At 37.6% G+C, this 27251-nt stretch overlaps 1 protein-coding gene and 1 long non-coding RNA gene across 3 annotated transcripts; one reads left to right on the top strand and one right to left on the bottom strand.

Moving 5' to 3' along the window:
- Positions 1 to 18264: 18264 nt before the first annotated feature.
- On the bottom strand, positions 18265 to 21648 carry LOC149053427 (uncharacterized). Of its 2 annotated transcripts, none has more exons than XR_016185331.1 (3): positions 21521 to 21648; positions 19875 to 19992; positions 18265 to 19281 (listed from the first exon to the last, which is right to left on the bottom strand). It is a non-coding gene; the product is annotated as an uncharacterized LOC149053427 (long non-coding RNA). The 2 variants fall into 2 exon arrangements; XR_016185330.1 differs by having other exon boundaries at positions 21461 to 21595.
- A 3481-nt stretch (positions 21649 to 25129) lies between these two features.
- LOC113673068 (putative N-acetyltransferase camello) lies at positions 25130 to 27008 on the top strand. Its single transcript, XM_027189423.2, has 2 exons — positions 25130 to 25227; positions 25875 to 27008. Exon 2 carries the CDS (start codon positions 25875 to 25877, stop codon positions 26565 to 26567), a length of 693 nt encoding a protein of 230 aa, XP_027045224.2. The 5' UTR covers positions 25130 to 25227; the 3' UTR covers positions 26568 to 27008.
- Positions 27009 to 27251: the final 243 nt, after the last annotated feature.

Below are 27251 nucleotides of genomic sequence, written 5' to 3'. Positions count from 1 at the left end.
CGATGAAGGAGTCTTTCCATTTTCAAGAAACTTAACACCCATAAATTGACCCTGAAGCAGCAATAAATTGTTAAGAATGAAGAAAAAACTATTTCAGAATAGCTTTTAGTTACCAAAACAGGATTCTTACACGATGAACGGTAACGTAGAGCCTCTCACAAAACAAAAAACCTGGTGATATTGTAGTGACACAGACGTCATTAGACGGTTACGTGACGCACAGAACCCTTTTTCTCTTTTTTTGTTTGTTTGTTTGTTTGTTTGTTTCATTTGCGTATCTATTACACGAGGTTGTTACCGATGAATGCTTATACTGCCTGTCAGATGACTACTTTTGGATCAACTATAGCTACCGGGTTTATTTAATTTATCTATATTTCTATTTTTTTTTAATGATCTTCACCAGGTAAATCTGGGTCGTCCTCCTTTTCTCTTCCAAGTAGGAGTCCATTTCCTCCTTTTAGTTTCAACCGACAGTGGTGGTGTATTTCATCAGCAGCGACAGTCTTTGTTGGTGAAAGGAATTCTCCCCAGATATCTTGTCTTGAATTTAATCCAACATGCGCATATGAATTGCGAGATATTTCACTATTACGCATCATACGGATGAAATTCAAGATAATTGTTCTTTTAGAATCCTAGTTTTAGTATCAATACTTGAAACTGATATTGTGTTTTTTGTAACTTCGAATTCGTTATTTACAATAGAGTACTTTTTATATCTTGCTTTTAGGAATCTGCCTCTGCTTCCTCTGCTACCTTCTGATCTACTCTAATGCTCTCTTTAACCGGAGTGTGGTAAATATACAACTTCAACTGTACCTGAAACCAAACCCCTGCCCACCCACTCCCATCGCTTACCCCACTCCCACTCCTCCTTCCCCACCATCCCCCCCCCCCCCTTCTCTCTCTCAGACAACAAAGAGAAGTTTGATTAAAAAGCCATGGCGAAGGAAAAGCTGACGAATGGTAACTGACTTAAAAAGTTGGCCTTGGAAATTTGGCGGGTAATTTAATTTACTGTTGTCCGCAGTGTTCTTAAGAGATATAAGACGCAAACTGACCCCCAGCTTTTTGTGTGCCCAGTGGTATCCGGCCTTAGTGATTCGCTTAATAAAAAGGCTCCAGTTGCAACAAACGTTTGGTACTACTTTGGAGTAAAAATATCAAAACCACTGACATGACTGTAGGCCTCCGAATGAGGTAAAGTAGATGATTTGATGCTATCCGAAATTCCCTATCGCTCTGTCTTCAGTCCACCAAAAGAGAAAAATGAACTACATGTCTTTGAAAACTCTATAAATATCTTTTTATCTGGCTCACGCGATGGACAAATAACGTTTAGTTCTCCATCTATTACTCTTTCATTGGAGTCACCAAAACAATTACGTATACAGTACCTAAAGAGTTTCATACGAGCACATCTGCCGACTACGGAAGTGCCTGATGCTGGGGTCAATAGGCTAGGCATACCATGAGGAATAATTTCCGAGAATTCCGATTCTTTGAAACTATGGAAGCAATGCCATTTCCGTAAGTGCAAGTGAATTTACTATCACGTCTTCTGTCCAGCGTTTACATTAACGTACCCAGACAAAATAATGGAGCTTATTTTATTCAATAAATTACATATATTCCGTAATCCCGATAGAAAAAAATAAATAAATGAAATGTGGGTCAAGCTCAAAGCTGCCCAGTGAAAACCGGATGTACAGCTTAGTCACGTTTCATTCGCTTGAGGTTTCATTTGCTCTGGGTCAGAACAACTTCCTGCGACTATTTTGATCGTCGACAATGAAAAGACATTATGTAATTTCAATATCATAACACGTGTAGAGCCGGCTTTTAGATTCCCTACGTTTAGTTGTAAGCGATGTCTAGATAGCATGGAACTGAGTCACTAACACAGTAGAACATCATTATGGATTTTTTTACCCCGAAATATGTATTATAAAAAAACTTCTTAAAAAAAAACAGAACAAAACATATAATTAAACAAACAAGAAAGAAGAAGGAAAAGTAACAAGGAAAGTTCAAAGGAATTCCTATACTGTACTCCTTATTTGGTCATTATGAATAAAAAGAGGGAAAGTTATGGAGACATCTGATCCCTGCAAATTTCATTTAGTATTGATTATCTTCTAGTATAAAAAAAAATTAGTCTCACGGAACTCATTCCGGTAACAATACAAGTTCAAGTTCATCGGACCTAAAATCAATCCAAAATAACTAAAGTATTAAATTGTTATCTTTCATCCTTTTGTTACGGAAGTCGTAACGTTGACTGAAAGGTTTTGAGGTCAAAAGCTTCAGCATTATGAGCATATCATTTTCTAGAACTCGCGTTCTCGGAAAAGATGGAAGCGTTATTGCCTCTGAATGTTCTAATATAGACCCAAGTCCGGGTTAAGTATTAAAAAAAACTCTTGAGAGAAGAGGAAAAGAAAAAGAAGATGCATGACAAAATCTTTTCCCACAGATTCGTACAAGGAGGCTACATGCAAAATATAAATACATCCCTTGAATCGGGTAATAAGAAAACCGTTGATGTCTGTTTTGTAGGTCATGTTATTTTGTTTGAACCTTTGGGTTAAGTTGGAAACACTTCCTGTGACTATATTTAACCCGCACTTTTAAAAGAGAAATTACGTCATATAACATCATGTTCGTAGCACGCGCAGGGCCGATTTTTCGTTTTGATATGTCTAGCGGTAGCTGATATCTGTGTATTGAATCTTCATCAGCGTAGGGTATCTAAAGGATCAAAACATTTCCCACAAAAACTAATTGTGAAACTTATGATGAATAGTAGAAACGGTGGCAATAGTTGAATCATGTAATGGACATATGTAATTATTTCGTAGACTGAAAGATTAATCGCTTTGGAAACGTCGCAGCATTTTGACATCTACATAAGATACTCATCTATGAAGGATATTTAAGAAAAAGCTTTTGTTGGGTGATATTAGTATCGGGACTAGAAGCATCTTGTTTTTGACTGCTGCAGCATTGGAGGAACTTTCTTCCTTCAACAACATCCTTTGTACCCTTGCTTTCGGAAAATATCATGCTGGGTTTAGGACAAAGAGAATTGACACACATAGGGAAGAAATGGCCGGTTAGGCTTCGGTCAACCTCTGCAAATCGTTCCCATATTGTTTTGGACCTTTTTCAGGCTCGTAGATATTTATCCTGCTGCAAAGAAAGACGCTACAAAGTCTGAAACGTTCGAGGTCAGCTCGGTGCAGAGCAGTCGTTTCATCGATCAAGATCACCTCTTTCATTGCGTTACATTTTTACTGGTGATATTGAATTTGTACATCCTCGCCAATTTTAAAGAGCTCTGACTTAATTAGTAATTTAATTGTGTCTTCTTGTTGATTTGATTTCCAAAATTTCCTCGCCAACCCAAAACTTTCAAATGCTGCTTAAAGAAAATAGAAACTGACGACAGCAATTGTGTATTTTTTGTCTTTATTGTAAAAATTTGTTATCAAAATCAATTCATAATTCAGAAGCTATGATAACAATCTTTATATAATGACAAATGAGTTTGGGAAGCCTTTCGACTGAATAAAAATATCATTGCAATTCTTCAGTGAGTAATACAGCTAGGTAGGTATGGGTCAGCATATACGGATATGTCTTACATGTGTCGTTTGCGATAAATCTCATTCCCTTATACTGTTTCCGTGTTTTAAGAGATGTTTGGAATGTTTCCGGTAACGCTTAACTTCAGAGAGACCCTGGAACAAATCCGATCCCATATGCATGAAACTTTGGCAAGGGTTCCAAATAAATAATATTACAAATGTACTTTTTAAATAGCAATTGAAAATAGAGAATGGAAAGCTTGTAGGTTACGACTCATAAAACTCGACAATGAGTTCGAGCACTGAACACGCATCTGTTTATAAAGCACTGTTAACTTTGTCCTTTAAATTCTTCCATTGGCATCACAGGAGACTATCATGTCGGAATACTGTATTTGTCTTTATTGTATGGTTTCATCTCTCGAGAAAGGGCCAGGTAGCACCAAAGGGCAAACAATGTCTCTATGATACAATGTTCCTTTGTTTGTGAAGCAACCTCTGCTTCGATGACTTCTTTCTCCGTTGGTACCAACCAAAGGTCGCAACTTTCTTCAATTTCTATATCGGATCAGTCGAGGAAAAACCGTTTGACTAGGTATACATACAGTATACAAGTAAATTTTAAATGCATTCATGACCATTCACTGTGACCTCCACGCAGAAGGAACTTGGAAGAAGTCGAAATCGCAAAAAAGCATCCGATGGCAATTATAACGATGCAGTATTCAAGGCAAATCTCATGGAAGGAATAATGGACTCGTCTGAAGTGGGAGTCGTCTTCATTCGAAGATAACGTAATAGGAACATGAAGATACTGCATAACTGCTGCTTGATCTTGGTCCATTTTGGGTCTGATGTTTACGGTGTGCTGAATCTTTTGGCAATTGACCTCAGTCTCACGAACTGCCCTTTTATATTGTTCGTAAGACAATGAATACGGTAATTCAACACGGAAGTATGCGACATCCGGTGTCCGTTAAGTGAGGCATCTGAAGCTTAGCCATGATTTTTGATTGATAAGATTAACTTTATCAAACAAATAAATACCATACGCGGACACGTTGGAAGCAAATATAGTTTTCCTGAGCAAACCAAAAATACCAAGATCATTGTAGTCATTTTATAAACACCGATACAGCAAACAAGTCAAACACATATGATAGTAAAAATATCAGTATTTGCGAGACAAATGATACACTCGTTCCTGCAATTAATGATAGCTTTTCGTTGCCCCATGTAATTTGCAATTGGCTTCCTCTCACGTACCGGTATGGAAAACATTCCTTTCCGTCACGAGCATGCACGTCGCTTTAATCAAATACTGGTTCCTTGAGTTATGAAGGAAATAAATATTTCATACCACAAAACGGAATATTCGGATTCACCACTTCTTGTTTTTGTGATTTCGTTTATCTCATGGCATAATATACGGGATTCTCTCCAGTAGAAAGCGGTTCTCGAAGGAAATGAACAGGCACATAGCATTTGAGGATGATAGAACTGAGAATTGCTCGCTTTGATTTACCTCTTTCCCCTATTAGATTAACACGCGTGAACAGAACGCACATGAACATGAAGGGAGGTTTTACTAAGGCTGGAGACTTGACCATGATGCCAGAGTAACGGTGATTTCCACTTGAACTAACACGATAACTCACTTTTTACTTAGAGAATGCGTCTTAATGCGTATCTAGTTTAAATACAGTTCGGGGCTATACGGGGTTCAAAGCTCCTTGCAAAAAGTGAAATTCCCGAAGTACCAAAGGGTATATTTTTCTTGGACAAAACATAATCAGTTGAAAAGCTCAAGAATTGTACTTGCAAACGAAAAAAAGACTGTTTGCGTAAGTGCAGTTCTCAGGTTAGTGTATCATTGCGTTAGGGAGTGGGGGAGGGGGAGGGGAGAGGAATGAAACTACAATGACTCCCCTTCCCCGCACTTAAGTAATTTCATTGTGTTCCGCTCAGTCCGGTGATGAGGTACAACGACAATGGGAGTATGACATGAAATAGTTTTCCAAATAACATTTTTTCAAATATCTATCATCGACCAAGAGAAAAAGGAAGCGTTTGCAGAACTATTTTGACTCATTGATTTATCACTTCTGCTAGTTCAACAGACCATTCCTTCTGATATTCAACTGCAATTGTATAAGAACCAAAAATCACAAAAAACACCCGTGGTGAAAGATCCGTCTCGAATTAACCAAGTATCAATATCGATGTTTACTCGAAGTTGGCAGGACGTCTTCCGCTTAAAAAAATAAACCGTCGTCTCTCGCTTTTTTCAGTTAGACAACAATAGACAGAGGAAAGTTATGCTTTCTAATGATATCATCTTGATAAAACGTTCAATTATTTTTGGGGTTATGTTTTTTTGTTTTTAATTTTTTTTATTTATCTATTCATTTATTCGTGAGTGGAGTAGTAGGATGTAGTATGCAGTTTGAGTAACGTTTTATAATTCATAAGCTATACATGACAAAATGTGGTCAAATCTCTCAAAACAGGAAACCTTCGGTGCCAGCCTTAGGGGGCACTGACAACTGTCTGCTTTCTGGAAAAGTCCAATTTCTAAGTTGGCTAACACAAAACCCTAATTATAAAAAAAACCAGAATTGTAACGACTCACATGTACTTACAGTGCAACCATATGGTCCATTCGTAAAGGTTGCAAAGAACGCCTCTCTAGTGCCTAGGTTTACGAGAGAAATTGGGCATTAGATGAAAATTGGTGAGTAGTCAGCTTTAGAAAAAGGCTCACTTGAAAGAGATTGCGGCTGTGACAGAAAGTTAGGAAGTCATCATTGTTGTTCTAGAAGGTCGAAGGGACACCTCCCAGGGTAAAGTTGACTAGACGGTATGGCTGTCGTCGATCACCGTGGGTCTTAGACTAAACACTCACGACGAGCGGTAGATATCTGCAAAATTTGAGCCTTTTTGAGTCTTGGCTTATAAATAATTGCACTTGTTCGACCTTTAAACTTCAGTACAGAGCCCAAATATTCAATTGAACAGTGAAAGGGACTAGGGAACAGAGAGTTAGCGAAAGTACTGTGATGCCTGTATTTTTGACCTTTAAGTTACAAAAGATATAAAATCTTATGTTCCAAACTGATAACCAAAGATATCTTGTTAATCATTCCAAAGAATTCATTGCTGAAACCAAACAATTCGGGCCTTGGTTGATAATTTCCTTCTTTTTCAGAATCTGTAAATTGGAAATTGTGTTAACTATTCTGAACAGTCGACAGTATTCACTGTTTATCATCACCGCAGTGCTGTAACTGATTCACTTACACTGGCACTCGGAGTGTTGTGTTGATGCAAAATTACTTTTAAACATATATGCAGGTCATTAAACGTAGAAATGCCTCGAGAAATCAACCAGATGTACATTTAATTCTATTAACCTTGGCTCTTGTATTGTAGATAATGTAATACTTGCGGTTCGACATTTAGCCACCTGCTCTTGAGCAGATTAAAATCATAGAACATTTTGCTGACCTTTGCTGTTCTGACCATTCAGAACAATACATAAGGAAAGATGTTATTTGCGTCCTGTCACGAGTGCATGGCAAATAAATGATGAGACAGTACATCGAACATTTCATACAAGACATTGGTTCAAAGGTTGGGATACCAGATTTCCTAATAATTTTTTCGCAGAAAAAAAAAAAAAAAAAACACACATTTCTTTCTTCTCCTTTTTTAGCCATCTCTGCCATTCTGTCAGTCATTTGTAGTTTCTGACGGCACTTGCTTGTGCATCGATTCATTTGCTTTTCTTCGTGGTCTCTTTTAAGAATAAATCATGAGCTTTTAGCATCAGTAATGTATCTCTAATGCTAAAACAAAAAACTGAAGAATTTAAGTTACTATCCTAGATTTACTCTTAATAAACGTTGCTTTGCTACTTCAAAACATGAATTACGACAATTTTCCCACGAGAAGCTACAATCACAAAGAAGTTGTTGTCTGATATCCACGCGAGCCTCAGTTGAACCATATGTGTTCGGTCCTCTGAGGACCCTCCGGAAACCGACGGGTCTTTCTGGTACAACATGCTGGCGACAACTTTTTGTCAATGCGTCTTTCTTTGTTCGACAGGATATAGCTAGAAAACTAACATAAACGTGAAATACTGGTTTGCACTTTTAAAACAGTTATGCCAAAATCACACAAGGCATTTAGTCTCAGGTACTTCCTTTCCCCATAGAGATCTTATAGGTGCAGGTTCATTCCACTCTCCGCTCGGAAGCAACCAGAGTCTTTGAATACCCTCAACAACAGTGAAAGCATCAGAAAAGATCCCAACGCAATGATAACCAAACTGTACTCTAACGCTAGTTCTTGAACTGTTAGAAGTCTTTGGAGTCTAAGAGCAGTCGTTAATGAGCTTGAAGTGACACGTGGCTGTTGATATTCCATGGTTAAAGGCGTTCTGGATGATGATCGTTCATGGCATCTTAGGTTGCCGTTTTCCAACGCTAGTTCCATGCTTCGCAGACGCAACCTATTTGTGAAGCACCCCCAGTACCAGTTACATAGACTGATGATTTCATATCGATAATTGATAATTCCATTATAAGGTCATTGGGTCATTCTGATATAAAATGAAAAATAATTAATCTTGACGTATGCGGTGCAGTGGTAACCATTCAGCTCACGCGATTTAGTGGCGACTGCTATTACCTCGATTTCATGATTCTCCTCATGTCAATACATTTTAAATACAACTACAGTTTGCTCTTCAATTATTTCTCTCGTTTGCTTTTTATCTCTTCACTAGTTTCGTTCTCTTTGTACAGAGAGAGAGAGAGGCAAGTCTTCTTTCAAAGAAAACGGCCCACCATATAACAAATCTATAGAGAGGGCATTGATCTTGCCGCCGAAACGTGTTTTATAAACTAAATCCACTTTCGTAATAAGTGATGGTTGTATTTCGATTAAATATTTTTGTCAGACCATGTAGCTAATATTGAAACTCTAAACCTTTCACGTGGTAGCGTTATGTGGCATAACCTTCTTTGAAGAAAATGTTTCACGATGAGATTATAATACTATAAAACGTTCGTTAGTAGTAGCTATCATTGGTAAGGCATTAATCTTGCAGGCTGGGTGAATGGGACGCTAAATCAATTTTCATACGGAAATTGACGAAAATGTCGAGTTCCGTGATCCACAGGGGGGAAAGCACGATTTACTTAAAACATGAAAAAATGATGATTGCAGATGAACATCTCGGAAATGAGGAGTTATGTTTTGACGCGTATAACGCCCCATTGATTTCATTATTGACCATATGATGTAAGCATAAAGTTTTATTGAATTTTTCTTTACAAGAGGCCCAGAAAAGTGTTACCTATCCCATGGATGCAAGGCGCATGAGCATAAAAAGATCACCAGTCTTCCTAAATTTAGAGGATCGAGGTCTGATTATATTTGATCCCAGTCATTGATCCTGCTCTTTATTTTTCATGCATTTTATGTCATCAATATGAATGAAGAAATCAATATACACGTAGAAACTCGTTAAGGTATTACCTACCTCATGAAGGTACAAGGTACATAAGCATGAAAAGGCTATCAGTGTCCTAAATTAAGAGGACAGCAGAAATCTGATTTAATTCCATTAAGTAATCCTGCTGTTGATTTCCGGTTTATGTCATCAAAATGCGAATCGGGCGCCTACATGTATATTTCATTATTATTTATCATTACTTTATCTACCACTGCTCTTACCGATGCAGATAACTCAGGGAATTCTCGATGTCTTACGCTCGTTACAAAAATAGATAAAATAATTTTTGTTATCCCACGATTAAACTCAAAATTAGTCATCATTCTTGTCGTACAGATAACCTTGTCCTTTCACTGGTTAGCATCAATTGGTTTGAAATGACATCATAGATTTTTTTCCAGAAAGGATTGAGGGAGTCGTGAATATTTGAAATTTATTTATGTGGAGCGTCTGCCAGCTTATTCAAAAATCATTTCGAAAAAAAAAAAAAAAACAGACCAACTTGACAAAATGGTTCTTCTTTTCACTCCGTGAAAGAGAATCCAAAAATGGCGATCATTAATAAGATGGGGTCCTCTTATCTCCTTGTGTTAAACTTGCCGTCTTTTTTAATTTCATGACTTTAGAACACTAGCAACTTACAACGATTTAATCGAACTAATAGTATCCTTGCAGTGTCACCGGCGCTTTACAGAAAGAAGGAGACAAACGGGGTTTCCTTGCCTTTTGGGGCCAAAGTTTTCATGGATACGCTTCTGGAAGTTTCTTGTTTTTGGCAGACATTTCACGTGGTAAATTCTCTGACCTGTTCACTGTTTTAATTTTGTTTAATAGTATGACATGAAATATTAAATTTTGAAGAACGGTGAGTTAATCCCTCAATCCTTAATCGTATCTAAAACCGGAAAGAGTGGTTAACAGATCAACACTGCATTGAGTGAGAAATTTCATCTGCCATAGGACAAATCTCCACAACATTGCAGAGTAAAGAAAATTAGGTATTCGTTCGTCTCCTTCCTTCCTTTTTCTTTCCCACCCCTTAAACAGTCACCACTGAGCGTGGCATTTTGAACACAAGTGCATTCGAATATTCGTCTTTGAAATATATTAATTTAGATAGTCGTTGAACGATAAAAGACAACGAATGAATTGTCAATAATCGGATCCTTGCGTACAAAGATTTCTGGGATCGCCATAGGGCAAGCATTGCGACTCGTTAGAAAGAATTGTGAACGGTGAAGGTTGTTTCGATGTCCAAAAAGCCCTATTTTGGAGAGAGATCAACGCTTTCCGCCGCGGTTTTATCATCAATGGATTAGGATACTGTTGGAAAGTGTAGTTTTTTATCTGAATCAACACGAAATGTGTTATAAACCGATAAATTTCTCTGCCTGCGTAAGGTCTAATGTGAAATCGTCATCGCGTGGTGGTCTTGACATATTACAAAGTTACTGCCATAAATCGATAGGAAATAGCTCAATTAAGTCTTTTCAGTTGTATTTATGGATGTACAGCCTAAATTTATACCTGTTAGCGTATCAAATATTATAAATTACGACGTCTGAAAATATACCTCCTCACAGGAGTGAAGTCATTGTCAGCGGTTAAGAAATTGTTTTTACCGAGCTGATGCTCTTTGGGAGGATGGAATAAGCGATAAAAAACACGAGGAAATCCCTGGGTAAGGTGATCGTTTATTTCAGAAAAATCCAAAGTTTTTTGTACTGCCACCTCTCTTCCAATTCTTTGGAGGAGAAAAAAGATCACGGAAAGCCCGGCAGAAACTGTGGGCATATATTCACTTGTGCATCGCTCCTTAAGCCATCCGTTTGTACCTTTGCATCCTCGTAGGAGAAAGGTTTCAGTCTTGCGCCGATTATTGACGTTGTTTCGTTCTCCTTTACCACGGCAAAGAAGCAATGTAGGTGTTTAATCACTTAAATGTATCACGATATCTGCGAACTCTGAGCTTTTTTCGGTATCGGTTTACAGATAATCGCTCTTGTTCAGTCTTTAAACTACAATACTTAGCCCAAATATTCAATTGAATAATGAAAGCGAACTAGGGAACAGAGAGTTCGCAAACGTACTGTAAAGCTTAAATTTTTCACCTTTAAGTTACAAAAGATATAAAAATCTTATGCTCCAAACTGATTACAAAAGATATCTTTGCTGATTATTCCAGAGAATTCATTGCTGAAACCAAACAATTCGGCCCTTAGTTGATAATTTTCTTCTTTTTCACTATCTGTAAATTAGAAATTATGTTTAATTTTCAGAACAGTCGATAGTATTCACTGTGTATCATCACCGCAGTGTTGTAACTGATTCACTTACACAGGCACACGGAATGTTATGTTGATGCCAAATTAATCTTTGCAGGTTATTAAACGTTTAAATGCTTCGAGAAATCAAGAAATGTATGGCAAAAGGTTGTTTCGATGTCTAAAAATCCCTATTTTGGAAAGGGGTCAACTGCAGTTTTAACATAAATCGATTAAGATAATGTTGATAGAGGAGAGTGTAGTTTTTATAAGAATTAACACGAAATATGTTATAAAATATACCGATAAACTTCTTCTGCTAGCGTAAGGTCTAATGTGAGATCGCCATTGCTTTTTGGTCTTGACATATTACAAAGTTAGCGATAAATCTCAAGGAAATAACTCACTGAAATCTTATCAAATGTATTCATGTGTGAACAGCCTAAATTTATACCTGTTAGCGTATTAAATATACAAATTATGACGTCTGAATATATACCTCCTTACAGGAGAGAAGTCGTTGTCAGCGGAGATGGAAATTGCCTTAACCTAGCTGTCGCTCTTTGGAAGGATTATATAAGCGATAAAAAAACACGAGGGAATCCCTAAGTCAAGTGACAGTTTATTTCAGAAAATTTAAAGGTTTCGTGCTACCACTTTTCTCCTCGAACTCCTTGGAGGAGAAAGGAAAGATCATGAAAAGCCCGGCAGAAACTGTGGGCATATATTCAAATGCACATAGCTCCTTAGGCGACCCTTTCGTATCTGCGTATCCTCGCAGAAGAAAGGGTTCAGTTTTGCGCCGATTATTGACACTGTTTCGTTCTCATACACTACAGCAAAGAAGGAATGTAGGTGTCTAATCACTTTAAATGTATTACGATAACGTTTAATGCCCGAGGTAGCTGTTGTAGCGCTCTTTTGTTTGACCAAGCCAAGAAAAAAGCCAGAAGTAGAGCAAACACATGTATACAAAACTGAAAAGGCTTAGTTGAATTATTCCTTGACTATTTATGGCTAATGTCTAAATTTCGAGACCATTACACGATGTCAATTTCACAATAAAACTTGCGCATGGTGAAAAGTCAATTGATAGATTTTACTTCATATTTCATGGTTTGTCAAACAAAAAATTTGCGCTTCCCTTGTATCAACAAAACCTAAATCCATTTGTGATTGAAAAAAGCGGCGAAAAAGTGGTGATCTCTCTCCGAAATAGTTATTTTGGACATCGAAACAACCTCTCGCCATACATTTCATTGCAAGTTGCAATGTTTGCCACGTGGCGATCCCAGAAATCTTTGCTAAATGCAAGGATCTGATTACTGGTAACTCGTTCATTAGGTAATGAACACTGATCATCAGCGAGCTGCCATTTCATACTTGTCAGTCATCTGGCTCGGAAGGATTGCCGCAAAGTTGCAATTAGAACACCTAATCAATCATTTTACGCCTGTTACAAGTTAAAGTTGTAAAAAACAGGCGAGGTCACGCGAGTTTTGATCCACAAAAGAAATGTAAATGAAGGGCGGAACATGGTGATTGATATCATGGGTAATATTGCATCACTTCTGCACGCAATGCGACAAAGGTAATAGGCATTTATATTGTTATATATATATATATATATATATATATATATATATATATATATATATATATATATACATACACACACACACACATATATATATGTCATTACGAGTAGGTGAAGTCACAAGTTTAAGTTTCTTCATCCTAAATATGTTTTGGGAAAGCTGCGTCTAAAATCAAGATGATTAAGGCCTGGCAGTTTCCCTTGTTCTTGACTAACGAGATGGTATAAAATTTGTTTCCAAATTCACGAAAAGACTATTTTGATGTCAAGGGTAGGATTTTGCCTGATAGATAAACCGACTGAAATTGCAATTTACAAAGGGAGCTCTGAAGACTTTATAGTTTCTTTCTTCTGAAACAAAAAAAGGGAAATCATGAGTTTCAAGAGATGTGTTGGAACAGAACTCACGATAACAACATTAAGTTTCCCTTTTTTTGATGATTATTTCTTAATCCTTGGGTATCATGTATAGATAGGAAATGTAGTTGACCTTCTGAAAATTGTAATCGGAAAAAATGCACACCTACAATCTACAGGCTTCAACTATAATCCAGATAATTTAATCAAGTTCTTACAGCGTTGATGGCTAACACAGAGAGTGTTTAACTAGTTTGCATTTTTCCAAGGCCAATTTTTTTGTATATTTAAGTATGCTAGTGCATTTTATATTACAGAACAGGTGACTCTATCAAATGCTTCCTGTCAAATAAAGCGTTCACAACAGTGAAGCATGCATGAATGAACTGATGAAGTACTCTTCTGTTGTCAACAAAACAGCGTAAATAAATAAATGAATGTGCAGTTTCTGAGCAATAACTAAGATGTACTCATGTTTAATCCAACAGGTGCCCTGGTTTTTTTTTTTTTTTCTTACCCTACCAGAAACACAGTTTGACGCATTAAATCGCGATAGACTTCCTGTCGGTAATTCCTTTACGGCATGTTTACATGTAAGCATATAAGGTTTGATTACTTCTCTCTGTTGAAGGTTGAAATTACTTTCTGGATAACGGTACAGTTCTGTATGCCATCTTAGAGTCACTCCTTCCGTCTTTTTCATTACAGAAACAGGTTCTCTTCGGAAATTCAAGAATAATCCATACACTTCTTGAGTATCATGCCACAGCGAGGTCCAGGATGAAAGCCACTACTCAGAAATTTTAAGGTGAAAGTTACTACAGCCGCGAATGCCATCAAAATGATTAGCAAACAATATTCCAAAATCACCTCGTGGGTTGAATACATGTGGATCACAAAATGATTTCTTGACACCAACAAACGCGATTGTTCCTCGGCGCGAAGCGAGCTGTTCATGTTTACTTTCACTTAGCGAGATATTTACTCACGATGTTCTATTTTTCCGTTCGGCGAAACATGTGGGTGGTTACATATCATTCTTGATTGGCTTTTGTTTTGGGCGGCAGCGCCATCACGTCCCGATTGCATGCCAGATGCAAACGGCGAGGGTGTTGTATTACTAAAATTTTATGACGTAAACACTTTCTTTCTTGGCTTAGTGCAATTTTTCATAATCTAGTCGAGGAAAGTGGTTACAAAAATAAAACCAACATCAGGCACAATCCCATTGCTAGCGACAGAGGCAAATAGCCAATTTTCTCTGTAAAAGCGACGACACAAGACAAAACAATTTCTTCACATCATACGGAAAACGTAAATTAGTTTCATAAGATACGTAAATCAAAGATACATTAAAAAATAGTGCAATTACCGATCAACCAAGATTGCCGTAACATTGTATAACACAGAATATATTCAACGTTTATATATTAGAAAGATTTATAGTTAAGAGGTAGTCAGGAAACTGGATTAGCGAACTAAATCAATTGAAAGGGAGTATCGAAATTTAATTAGGGGAATGATGGCCTAGAAAGGTAAAGGGGCTTATTAGCCCCAAAACGAAACTTTTTTTAAGCTCATTCAACTGATTCATCACTCTGTGTATTTACCTGCTGGACGGAATATCTTAAGCATACCCAGCCTCCAAGAGGTTCAGAAACTGAACTTTTTATCAGCTTTATTAAACCTTAGAAGCCAGTATCTAGGGAAACTATTTATGGATGGATCCATTCGGTTATGGAGGCTGCTAGTCTAGACGCAAAAGTATTCAAACCCCACAGCTCACTTGAGAATAATGTTCAGGATATTTTTACAAACTGCTGGATGGTCATCCTCTAGATGCTTTGATTTGTTTTACAATAAAGCGATGGAGTCTTCTAATTTCGCATCAGCCGTACTCCATCGCGATTTGAGCATAAGCTAAGGCTATTTATCTCAGCCTTATTGTTACTCACAGCTCAATCACCGCATTGTCTACCTAGAAAATCGTTGGACATCAGTGTTTCTAAATTACCTCATAAGTGGAGCATGCTGTTGTTACATTAATAGTTTTGTTGTACTCTACAATAAATGCATTTTTGTTGCTGATCCTGTACTTAGTTAGCTTTGAAATTTCATGGGATCCCTGTGGCAGTGACGACGAGAAAGAATTGAGAGATTAAACGAGACTTATCCGTAAGTTGAAGTTTGATTGGAATTCTACGGAGTCATCAAACTGCTCCAAGGGATCACATGCCCACCCACTGTCGTATCCACTCGGTACTCACAATCTTTACTTAGGGTCACCCCATTTCTAACTTTTATGAGACACTCACACTCGGCTGTAAATACTGATTATGCACATGCGCTTGGTAATCTCATGTGATCTCTTGGAGCGATTTTATGACTCGATAGAATTCCATGCAATGAAACTGCAACTTACCGGAAAGTCTCGTTTTATCTTTCAATTTTCGCCCAACCGCCGACGTAGCCAGCGGCCATCAACGGGTAACTGTAATCGGCTGTCATTGACAACATTGTTCAAAACTCATGCGTATCATTTTTCAGGTGTTTATTATCAACCACATATCCCGATGAGTCCCTTTACTGACAATAGACTGCAACCATATGTCGTGCGATGCTTTCCTTTTTCCGTGTAATAAGCAAATAATCACATTTTGCGACTCATCGTTATATTTGGCATGAGTTAATTCCAAAAGTAGACAAATACTTTTTTTTTTCCATGTCGTACTCATGGAAAGAGTTGAAGCGCTGTTGCTTTGAATATTGTTCGTTCTAAAAGTTGATGAAAACAAGTTGAGAAATAATAGCAATTGCGAACAAAACAAATAAGTAACCTGACCTTTTATCACGTGGTGCATGACAGAACCCGTAAACAAAAATTATGGCATGCAATGAGCCTGAAATTCCAGTCATATCTTATTAAATAAACAATGTATTTTAACCTCAGATGAAACCGACAGATTATTGATTCTGAGAAAGTACTCATAGCTCAGAAAGAATAAAACGTTTCAACATTAATAGATACACCAACGGCTACGAGTACGTATGTTTGTTATCTCCATGTTAGTTACAACTCATCTCATCAATTAAAGGATAGCTCAACTGTCCCTGATCTCCACTTTCGTTTGAGTTTCTTTCCGAAAATAAGGATTTTGCACGGCATCGATGATAATCTAAAATTCCCCCGAACGAACTAACTCCACGAACCTGCTGTATTATATAGTTTTCATCAATGTCATGTCTGTCAACTTATAATTACGGCTTTTACATCTGATCATCAAAACAACTTGAACATCCATGTTTACATCCAATTTGTATAGAATGCGACGATGCAAGAATCAAAAAAAAATAATAATGAAAATGAAAATGTAAAAGATAAAAATTGTAATTAAGTTTCTTTCTGCTAAAGATCTGCTAAAAGCTATGTGTGATATTGTAATATCCTGAAAACCTCTTCATTATGTTGTTTTATTTTGTATCATAAATGCCATCGTCTATGGACGCCTCTCAACATCTTTCTGCCTGAAGTTTTTACTAGTGATGCAGTTTTAGTTCAGTTTGTCTTCGAACAGAGGAGTGAATCAGAATCCATTACTCGTTGATAAAATTTAAACCAAAGGGAAACCAACGCAAAACAACCCAGAACCAAGATAACCAGGCTGTATTCCAACAATACCTCTTGAGTTGTTATATTTCCTTGGCCTCTGGATACAGTTCTCGATGGGAATGTGTTGATGTGTGTGTATTCCATGGCCATCGCTGCCTCCAAAAGAACTGTGACTTGCTCAACTCTTTAATCCGTTCAAGATTGTGAACTCAATCTATAATCGAAGCATTATCGAAATTTAACTCTTCCTATTTTTCTACTTTGTACGTTGCTTGAAGAATTTGTACCTACATGTCTTGCGGTAGCAATTAAGTTCCTGCTTCTCAAGGAGTTCACTATTGTTCTGTTCTGAGGATTTAAGTGGTTAATTGACCAATCTTAGGGACAAAAAGGTTAGGGAATTATAAACAGCTTTGCTGTCACTAAAAATGGTAATGAGATCACTGTTTTTTTTTTTAGGCTTCAACATCTGCCAACTTTTACTTCGGAATGTTTTTTCCCATAAGCCTCTCTACTTGTTTATATGTTCATTCGTTCGTTCCTTACGAGCATCAAGGGTCTTGGCCTGAATTGCTTTACTATCAGTCAATTGGTGTATATTCCGTTGGAAAAGTAAGAAAATTTGTTTTCCTTGAATCTAATGTTTTCCATGGTTTGGCGTTGGAGATTTCCGGAATTTAAAGTAGTTCCTAGTGTTTATAGCTGCTTTATAAAGGCGTAGGCATTTTTTTTTGGTAGTGGCACACATTTTTGGAATTTTAATGCAAGACAGGTGTTACTAATCTTATTTATATCCAATATTCAATATTGTATCTTAATTTGTTTATATTAGATATTCTTAAGTGCTCGTAATCCTGCTTTTTCATGCAGTGATTCTCAGAAAGAGCAGTTGGTCATTATCCAAAGGCTGGAGACGGATTTCTGTGACACTGATCACCTGCAGCGGGTCACCATACGAGTGCGCGGTGCCTGCGATATTTCTATCCACCTTCCTTCGCCGGTGACTTCGTGAAACGTGATTGGTTTTGAATCTGACAAATCAGTATTGAAATAATTTCTTAGCTCACCACGTACCTCTTTCTTATTTTGATGCTTGGAACCGGACAGAAAGAAATAATCTACTTGACGCAGAGAGCCACCATCTCTAAAATTCCAGCACAACACGATTTCGGTGATATCCGTTTTCAAAATAAATTGTGATCGGGCTTTCCACGATTCATGTTTAAAGACCACTGGCGTGTACATGTACACACGAACCCCACCCCTTCCTCCCCTGCTGTTCCCCACATTCCTCTCTTATCCTAAATCAGTTCACGAGAGGTAGCACACAGTTTTTCTTTATTTTATCACTCCAAGCCATACAGAGGCAATGAGAGTAGGCAAGCAACAAAGAAGTAATAATAGCAGGCAAGCAATACAGAGGCAATACCAGTGGGCAAGCAAAACACAGGAAATAATAGTAGGCAAGCAATACAGAGGCAAGAAAGGCAACACGGCAGTAATAATAATAGCCGGCCTCAAAAGTTTGAATTGTGAGATCAAAACTAAAAACCTGAAACTTCTTATTTACTGATTCACTGCAAAATATGATAGAACAACTTGTTCTTAGATGGTAATAAATCAACAATCATCAGAAATCATCAAAACCCATACTCGATCAGAAATCCCTCATACGAAATGTCACAAATTACCTCTTTCCCCGCGACAGAAATTAATGGATTGAATGAAAAAAATTGTCAACCTACAGAGAGCTGAAAATTGGCAAAAGTTATGAATAACACCTCTTTCGGTAGCTGAAAAAAATAGTGCAGAAATTTTGCAATTCACCATTTGTTGTTGCTATTGATTTTTTTTGTTTGACATAAAACGAGAGGTCTCGTGACACAGTTGTTGCAGCCGTCTCACTTATTGACTGATACAAATTTATGATCCCTCAGGTAAGCTTAATGCGGGCTCTTTCACTTCATCCCAGTACGTTTCCAAAGCTCTGGTTGGATACAAAATTATGGAGACTCTCAAGGCGTTTCGCACCTTTGATATCGTACCACTTGATTTGATTTTTCTTCCCCACATAGTTAAACCTGAAGGACGAGTCCAATTCATTCGCTGCCACCCGAAGGCGGCACTTCATCGTTTTGCACAAAAATAAAACCAGGACGAAAAACCCAACATCCACAACTACCAAGCAGCACTCCTGAAAACACCCGCAGGGCATCTGCACAAATCGCTACCATGCTGATTATGCCTTCCTCAGCAGTTTAACCGGAAGAAGGATGAGTCCACCTCATTTGTTGCCGTGCGAAGGTGGCATTTCAGCATTTTGGATAAAAGTGAAACTACAACAAAAAATCCAACAGTCAGAACCACTAAGCAGTACTCCAATATCAATTCTTGCGTTGATAACTGTCTGATAATACGTGCAAGACATCTGCGTAAATCGACAGAAGAACGAATATGCCCTGGATTGTAAGAATACAGAGGTCTAAGCCTTTCTGCCATTGTTTTCTAGGAGACGGAACACACTTGCTTGGTAAAGCTAGGTCGTTGAAGATAAGTGACAAATGAAATTTTTTCGAACAGTACTTCTAGTACCTGTTAAGTTTTCGTAAGTGGTCACAGATGAAATATGTGAGGATCTTTCTATCACATGCTGCTGGAATTTTCCTAAAGATAGGTTTCCGCTGATTATTGACTGCTTGTCAGTGGCTTTTCTGCAAATTCGGGTTTACATTTCATGGGGAACCCATTAAAGGATCAAAATGTTTCGTAATTTTCTACTATATTTTCCTAGCAAAAAATTAAAAATCTGAAATCTCGATCATCTAGACAGCTGCCTTTGTTTTAAGAGTAAATAAGAGAAGTGATCAAGATTTTATTCCAGTAGCTGGAAAATATGCAAGCATAACCTTGTATTATCTATTCAAAATACCTTTGTAAAAAAAGAAGGTACAGTATAAGTGGAGTAATTTTGCTTTCACTTCATCAGCAGGACCCAGCAGGAGTATATGCAAGCAGAAGTTTCCATCATCTGTACACTATGCCTTTGTCTAATGGGTGGATATGTTGACAGAGTTTTCAACAGAATGAATTAATGAATGATCAACAAATTTTGCTAATTAAAAGCTGAAAATCAGCTAAAAATCATAAGCATTGCAACTTTCCAAGACTAAATTGCTAAAGAAAGTCCAGAAAACTTGCTAGACTGTTTGTACTTTTCCTTTTTCTGGACATGAAACAAGAGGTTTTGTTACAAAGTTGTTTTATGCTATAAGTAGGGTCAACGATAGGCAAACACTCATTGCTTTCTAAGAACAAAACATATTTTGCACGTCGACAACACAGATACCAAGCAAACCATTGAGTGATGAGATTTTAATCAAGCAATCAGCCGCGCAATATATCATCGGTAAATCAGTTATTTTTTTACCTACAAAGACGTAGGAAAAATATGGACTGGACTGATGGACAGTTGGACCATTGGACAATCCTTCAGGACCTTTCTATGGACCATTTTTTGGACTGTCTATTATTAGGGAGGTGTAATGATAAATGCTTCTAGTCGGAAGAAAGTTTGTGGGATCATACAAATCATTTTGGAGCGTTTTCTTTTTTTTTTCTTTTTTCTTTTCTTTTCTTTTTTTTTTTTTTTTTTTTTTTTTTTTACTGATTACATTGTTTAATCAAAATGTTTAGGGAGGGCTGGGCGGGTATAGTTCTTTATTTTATTGTCAGGAAAATACGAACAGGGATCGAAATGCCAGCGGGAACATTAATTTCCGAAAAGAGAATCGTGTGGGAAACTCCATGAATCGGTCAGTTCACTACTTTTGTGGATTGAATGAATCAATATGTGGCTATTTGAAAGAAGAATTGCGCCATAAAGCCATAAAATGCAGAGTTATTCAAAAATGTGTTGAATGCTCCAAAAAGATGATCGGAAAATTGGTCCGAAAAATAGTCCAAAAAATGGTCTAGTAGTCCAAGGGTCCCTTGGTCCAATGTTCCAGACATCGTTTTATCCTGTGCTATCCACTAAGCGTTTAGTGGCAAAGTCAATACTCGTACCAATATTTTACATAATAGACATAGTATTAAGCTAAGCTGTAAGTAAAAAAGGTTTCAAGTTAAGCTCGCGAATCACGTTTTGAAATCTGCATGTTCAGAAAGCCGCTATATAAACTATTTACACCCAGTAAAAAAAACTTAAAAACACAACAGCAAAAAAGAGAAATTTACGAAAGTGCAGAAAAAACCATAAATGTCTGCTCCCTTGAATTTTTACGCGATTAGCTCAGGTCGAAAATTATAACCTCGTACAACCTCGGTATTACACAGGAAAGACAGTTAAATCGTAGACTCTATGAAAAGGTTGGGATAGGTTTGAATATCCTCCCGCAAAGCAAACCTTGTCAAATAATGCCACTCCAACAAACGAAAACAAGACAGAAATCAAAAGAAAAAACAAAACTACAACAGGAACAAATAGATTAAAGCAAATTAATATGTGAAAATTACCCCTTTTTTTTTCCTCATCATCACTTTGTTTAAATATTCTTGACAAAAATGGTATTGTACCTCACACGACAAGCGTTACCGGGTCGGAGATTGGTTATAGTAGGCAGACCCGCCTTCCCCCGGCTCTTTTCTTCCGAAATGTGAATGGAGTCTGCTAAATTTATGAGCCGTACATGTATATGTACGTGACTCACAGACTTGATAATGATTATTGTACTTAACGAGGTCGAGAGGGGGCATTATAGAACGGTTTAGGATTTCCACGCAATTCCCACGCAATATTTTCTGGTAAAAAAGCTGTTTGTATATATACAGCCTGCTTAATTGAAAAATTCAATATCATTTTCCGTGATATTTCTGGGTTCGGTTAGGTGCTGAAGAACATCGCGTGTTTCCTTGAAAATCTTATGTTTATCACGATATTGACAAGCATCATATACTTAAACCATTGACCCCAGCTATCTGACAATTTTTTTTGTTTTTAAATACAGTGACCTTTATTTACAGGGTTCACGTGTATTCCTGCGTTTTTTATTCATTTTTATTTTTTATAAAATCCTTAAAATCAAGTTTTAACTGGGCTTAGATGTTTTTAAAGTATCTGTTTGGTGGTTGTCATGTGTAAGAGGGTGGGTTTAAGGTAAGAAACTTGTTGGCACAAAAATGGAATTTTTCCAATTCTGTATACTTTTAGAGTGAATGTCGGAAGGACATTGACGTCACAAGCAACAATATAGTTGATTGATTGAGTAAGATTCAACTGTTAATCAATGTCAGTGTTAAGAAACTCCAGGTGGTGAGAACTCTGTTTACTTACTCAGCTCCTTGAGAGAGAAAAAAACTCGCCAGAAGAGAGCTAACTCTGCTTTTTATCTTCCCACCGAACATTTTTCAAAAGAACTGTTATGAGGCTGACCCATAAATGTGTTTTTCTTAAAGTCTGAAGAGCTATTGTCACGTTAACGATGACCAGCGGAAGCTGATAAAGAAAACGTCCCGTAAAGCTTTAATATAACCGGGTTGTATTTCCTGTTTTCATGTGATAAATTGATCCTAACACTATATCATAATTTGATTATTTTCAAAGACCAAACATATTTCACGAAAACTTAAACGACTACACATTGCAACGCAGAGGTTTTCTAAGACGTGATGGCGGAGGGACCGAGAACAGCACACATACCCACCTCTCGTGATTTATACAGGTGTCCAATTTTCAGGCAATACTCAACACAAGAATGGATTTTAGAGTACTGCCTAATGGTTATAACTGTGGGGTTTTTCATCCTGATTTCGCTATTGTTCAAGCTGTCGAAGCAATACCTGAGCACGTCAACAAATAAATTGGACTCTTCCTTTTTCCAGTCAAACTAAACGAGGAAGAAACGAAAAGTCAAGTGGTTCTCGTCAAAATGCAAAAAAGATTGCAAACTGAAGAACAGTTTCCACAAAATTAATTTCGACTCAACTTGAACTTTGGAAACGTTTTGTAACAAGAGAAGAATGCAAGATGGGCAGAGGGTCGCGCAGTGAGCTAGAAGAACGCTGATTTGATGGGTCACATACATTGAATGGCTTTAACAACCTGCAAATGAGTCGGACGGCTGTGAAAAACATTGAACCTTGTTATGATGTCCAGAGTACCGGTTAATTTTCAAGTTTTCTTGCACTCTCTTCTGTTGGTTAGTCATCAACAGAGACGGACGGCAGTGAAAAGCAGGAACCCTTTTTAGTGGATAATTAAAAGTACAGGCTTATTTTAAAGTTTTCTGTACTTTTTTTGTGAGTAGTCATTACAAATTTTACTTCATATGACTGCAGCTAATTTCATTATATTTATTATTCGTGCATAGATTTTCGTCACTAGCAAAAAGGTCAAAATTCTAACAACTGTTGGCTGCGCCCAGGGCACTGAAGAGTTATTTGATCTGACCCAACTGAATAATAGTCTTGCGGGCAGTAAGTAAATTTATTATAAATACATTAACCGTAGAAAACCACCACAAAGAGGGGTGTCATTTCCCCAAATTTGTATAAAGCTCAAAAGTGTACAATTTTGCCGGATTGCAATAAAGATCGTGAGTTTATCGTCGATCATCCATAACTGTAACTTATCGAATTTCCCTGGTTGTTTATGCACGTCGTTAACCATGTTTGGTGATAAGTCCATAGTGGGGGACGTTTTTGCACAAGTGGTTAGAACTGAATCCTCACAACTAATAAAATATGGATGTGACAACATCTTGTTCCGGTCTGTGACATTTTCCCGTGACATTGTCAGTTCTCGAAATTATTCTTGCACAACACACTATCGAGGTCACAGATGACTTCCGCCAATTTCGTGTTTAAGAATGATTTTCCACGTATCTCATGCAATGAAAACGAAGGCACTTTTCACGTTAACAAACACTGCACCGTAAGTCCAAAATTTTTGTCTTCTGTGATTGCTGCTTTGACATAACGACCCTACCTAACGCAAAAGTTTGGTAGTTAGCTTGTTTATATCTGTTTTGTGAACACAAAATAATCGACTTCAGGAAGATTAAGCAACTAGTACTTGATTGCTGAGAGGATACAAATTAAAACAATTTACAAAAACGCACGCAGGAGTCGATGTATCTTTCGCAAAGCTGCCGCGAACGGATCGCGCAATCGATTCAAGTCAAAAGAAGTAAACGCGTCTCTCGCTAGATGGCCAGTTGTGGAAGTCATCGCGATCGTGGCCAATCTACAAATATTAGATACCGAAAAAGGTGTTATGTGGATAATTTTTTGATATCCATCTAGATTACAGGGATGGGCACCACTTCAGTTCTCGCAACCATTTACACTTCTTTATAATCATGACCTGAAATGATAAAGCAATGATTCCACTTGTGGGACTTCCTCTCTTTTACACTATATTCACGTTCAGATAAGTGATCTTCCTTGGTTTCTACGGTAGATCCCTCAGCGAGTGACTTTAAACGGTTCCACGAGCTATCCATAATTTTTCAAAAGTACACAATTTGATCGCGTGCTTCGACACAAGTTATTACCGGCCTAGTCTATCTGATCAAGACGTGCTTGTCACGCTAGAAATAGTGTTGTTGCCAAGATTTGAAAGCAATTTGCAACATGCACCTTCGTCAAGTTCGAACCTGGACTCCAGCTTACGATTTTATGATCAAAGTTCGAAATCGAACTGGGCATCTGTCAGTTTTTATCTAGGAGGAAAGTTCAACAGAGACGAGGAATTTAACATCGAGCAAGGAACAAGCTATGTAACCTGAACATGTCCGCAACTCACACGCCACTAAATTGCGTTGTTGGGTATTAATTGGAATTAGTCTATGAAAGCATCCAATTTCCCTGTTGTTGTGTAGTGATAAGATACTTCGATGAAAAAAAGCAAGTAAATAAACCGATAAATTGTCATAGAAATACACTATGGAGAGAAATAATCGAACGTGTTTCTTTCGAAATCAACGTCACGTCGAATCCATTTCGACGTGCTCTGATTGGTCGAAAGACAATGGTTATGCGTCATCCCTTTTCATGCTGAGACAGGGACCTATCAGATGTCGATTTACATACAATTCTCTTACGTAGACCGGTAAACAACCGTAAATAGTCTAGTAGAAAGTCACGTTTCCTAAGCATAAAAGCGTAAAGAGAAGAGTAAGCTCTGCCTTTTAGCCTCTCAGCCACCGAGATCAAGATCAACTGTTTTCGAAATCCCTAGTTCGTTAGCCTGCTGGATGAAAGACGACTTTTGAAGCTGCCAAGTAAGTCTGATGCCAGATAAATTCTATGGCACAATTATTTCCTCGTTTCCTCCAAAAGATAAATGGGCCGAGTTATAAATGAATTCAAAGTAAGATCTAGCCTTAGGCAAAACATTTAAAGTTAATTTGCTTTATGTTACAAAAGACATTGGAACGTGATTTCCAAGGTGAAAATGGACTTTACATCATTTCGTGAATACCGGCTCACTCGCACAATGGCCGTAATATAATCAAATAGCACTGATTATTTTGAAAGGCCATTTCGCTATCGTTACTGAATTGCAGGTAATCATTCGCGTCATCCATGCTATCGATCCATTGAAACCAGTCAACCACAATGAAAAATCGGTCCTGATGGCTGAAGCAAACGTCGACGAAGTTCTCTCTTCGGTTGTTAATCAGTTCACCGGACCGTAGATTTTGACTCTTTAAATAATCGAAATGAAAGCTCTCAAACAAAGTGCTATCCCCAGTATATGTCACCAAGAAAAAAAAGCAAATTCAATCTAATGGACACGAACGGACACCCAAACATAGTGGCGGATGTAAACGTATATCCTGAGGTGTCCGTTCATAGGTTTTTTTTTCGTATTTTAAATGGAGTTTTGTTCTTATGTTATTATATGGTTCAATTTTGCACTGAACAGATGTCTTCGCCTCTGAAAACCAACGACTCCAATGGAGTGAAAGTGCGATCGTATCAAAGCGCTGATTATAGGGATTGTCGAGAAATATTCACTCAGGGAATGGAGCAGTTGATCAAGCTTGTGGCACAGGTGGTCTTCCCCAGATACTGCTGGGTTCTAGCAGCTTTAAGTGCCTCTGTTTTTCTCGCTGCTTTTAAATATTCCCTGTGGCTTGTTCCTCTTTACATCTTCGCTTGCTTCGTTGTGCTGTCGCTTTTGTATGTGCATGTTTATCTGGAGTGTTGGAAATACATTAACTCCTGTTTGGCAACAGATTTGAAGAAGATTGAAACGATTTACATGGCCAATGATGGTTGCCACATGTGGGTGGCTGAGTGGAATGGTAAAGTTGTGGGAATGGTTGGACTCGTTCATAATGAGAGCCACAAGCCAGGAGTTGCTGAACTTCAGAGAATGTCTGTATCACCAGCCTGTAGAAGAATGGGAATCGCTGGGAAATTGCTCGATGAGCTACTAAAACATGCAAAAGAACAAAATTTCGAGAAGGTTGTTTTGACTACCACAAGTGCCCAGACACCAGCTATTCGACTTTACAAGAAATACGGCTTCAAGCTCATAGCATTATTTCCTTATCCTCAAAAGCTTCTGGCAGATCTGCAGTATTCTTCCTTCGACCTCAAACTGAATTATTAGAAGTCTTAATTAACCCTTCAACTCTCAAGATCTACATATCAATTTCCTGCTTCTAGTCCAACTCTACCTCTGGGGTTAAATCGAACAATATTCACATGTTACGATTTTTCTTCAAACTAACCTCCCTCTGCTTCAAAATGTAACGAAGTCGTATGTGATGGAATGTAACCTGTTGAGGTACTGCTCAAACACGAAACCGGATTTTACATTTCAAAACAGTTCTCCTGATCCACTTCCTCGAACGTTAAGAGAAGCTGTCGGGAGCGTGCTCAAAATCGATGATTTTTTTTTATTCAATCTCGAAACGATTTCATTTTGTATAATTTTCAATTGCAGGTTGTGTAGCCCTAGATTGCTTGAATGTATACATGCCGACGGATGGCATGGGTGATCAAATTTGACAAAATAAAATAAGAAAAGTTGTTATAACTTCAAAACCCATTCATTTGCATTCTCGTGACTCACTTTCTCCCTAGTTCAAACAAAATTCTTTATTTAAAAATTATAATAAGAACTAAGCTTCTCAAACCCTGAAACAAAATAATCCTGGTTAGATTTCTACTGGAAGGAGTGTCACGTTAAGATTAAGTTACCGGCGACAGGAAACCCTCAAGGTCGAGTTATTAAAAGCGGCGATTTGAGGAAACGATTCGGCGTTATGGATATGGATATACAAATAGCAGT

Source organism: Pocillopora damicornis, chromosome 1, assembly GCF_964200805.1.
Source record: "Pocillopora damicornis chromosome 1, jaPocDami1.2, whole genome shotgun sequence".
Classification (NCBI taxonomy): domain Eukaryota; kingdom Metazoa; phylum Cnidaria; class Anthozoa; order Scleractinia; family Pocilloporidae; genus Pocillopora; species Pocillopora damicornis.
Note: the sequence above shows the minus strand (reverse complement) of the source record. Positions and strands in the feature narration are given on the sequence as shown.

Excerpts from the sequence above, each read along its gene's own strand:
- LOC113673068 (XM_027189423.2), top strand. The coding sequence starts at position 25,875 with ATGTCTTCGCCTCTGAAAACCAACGACTCCAATGGAGTGAAAGTGCGA.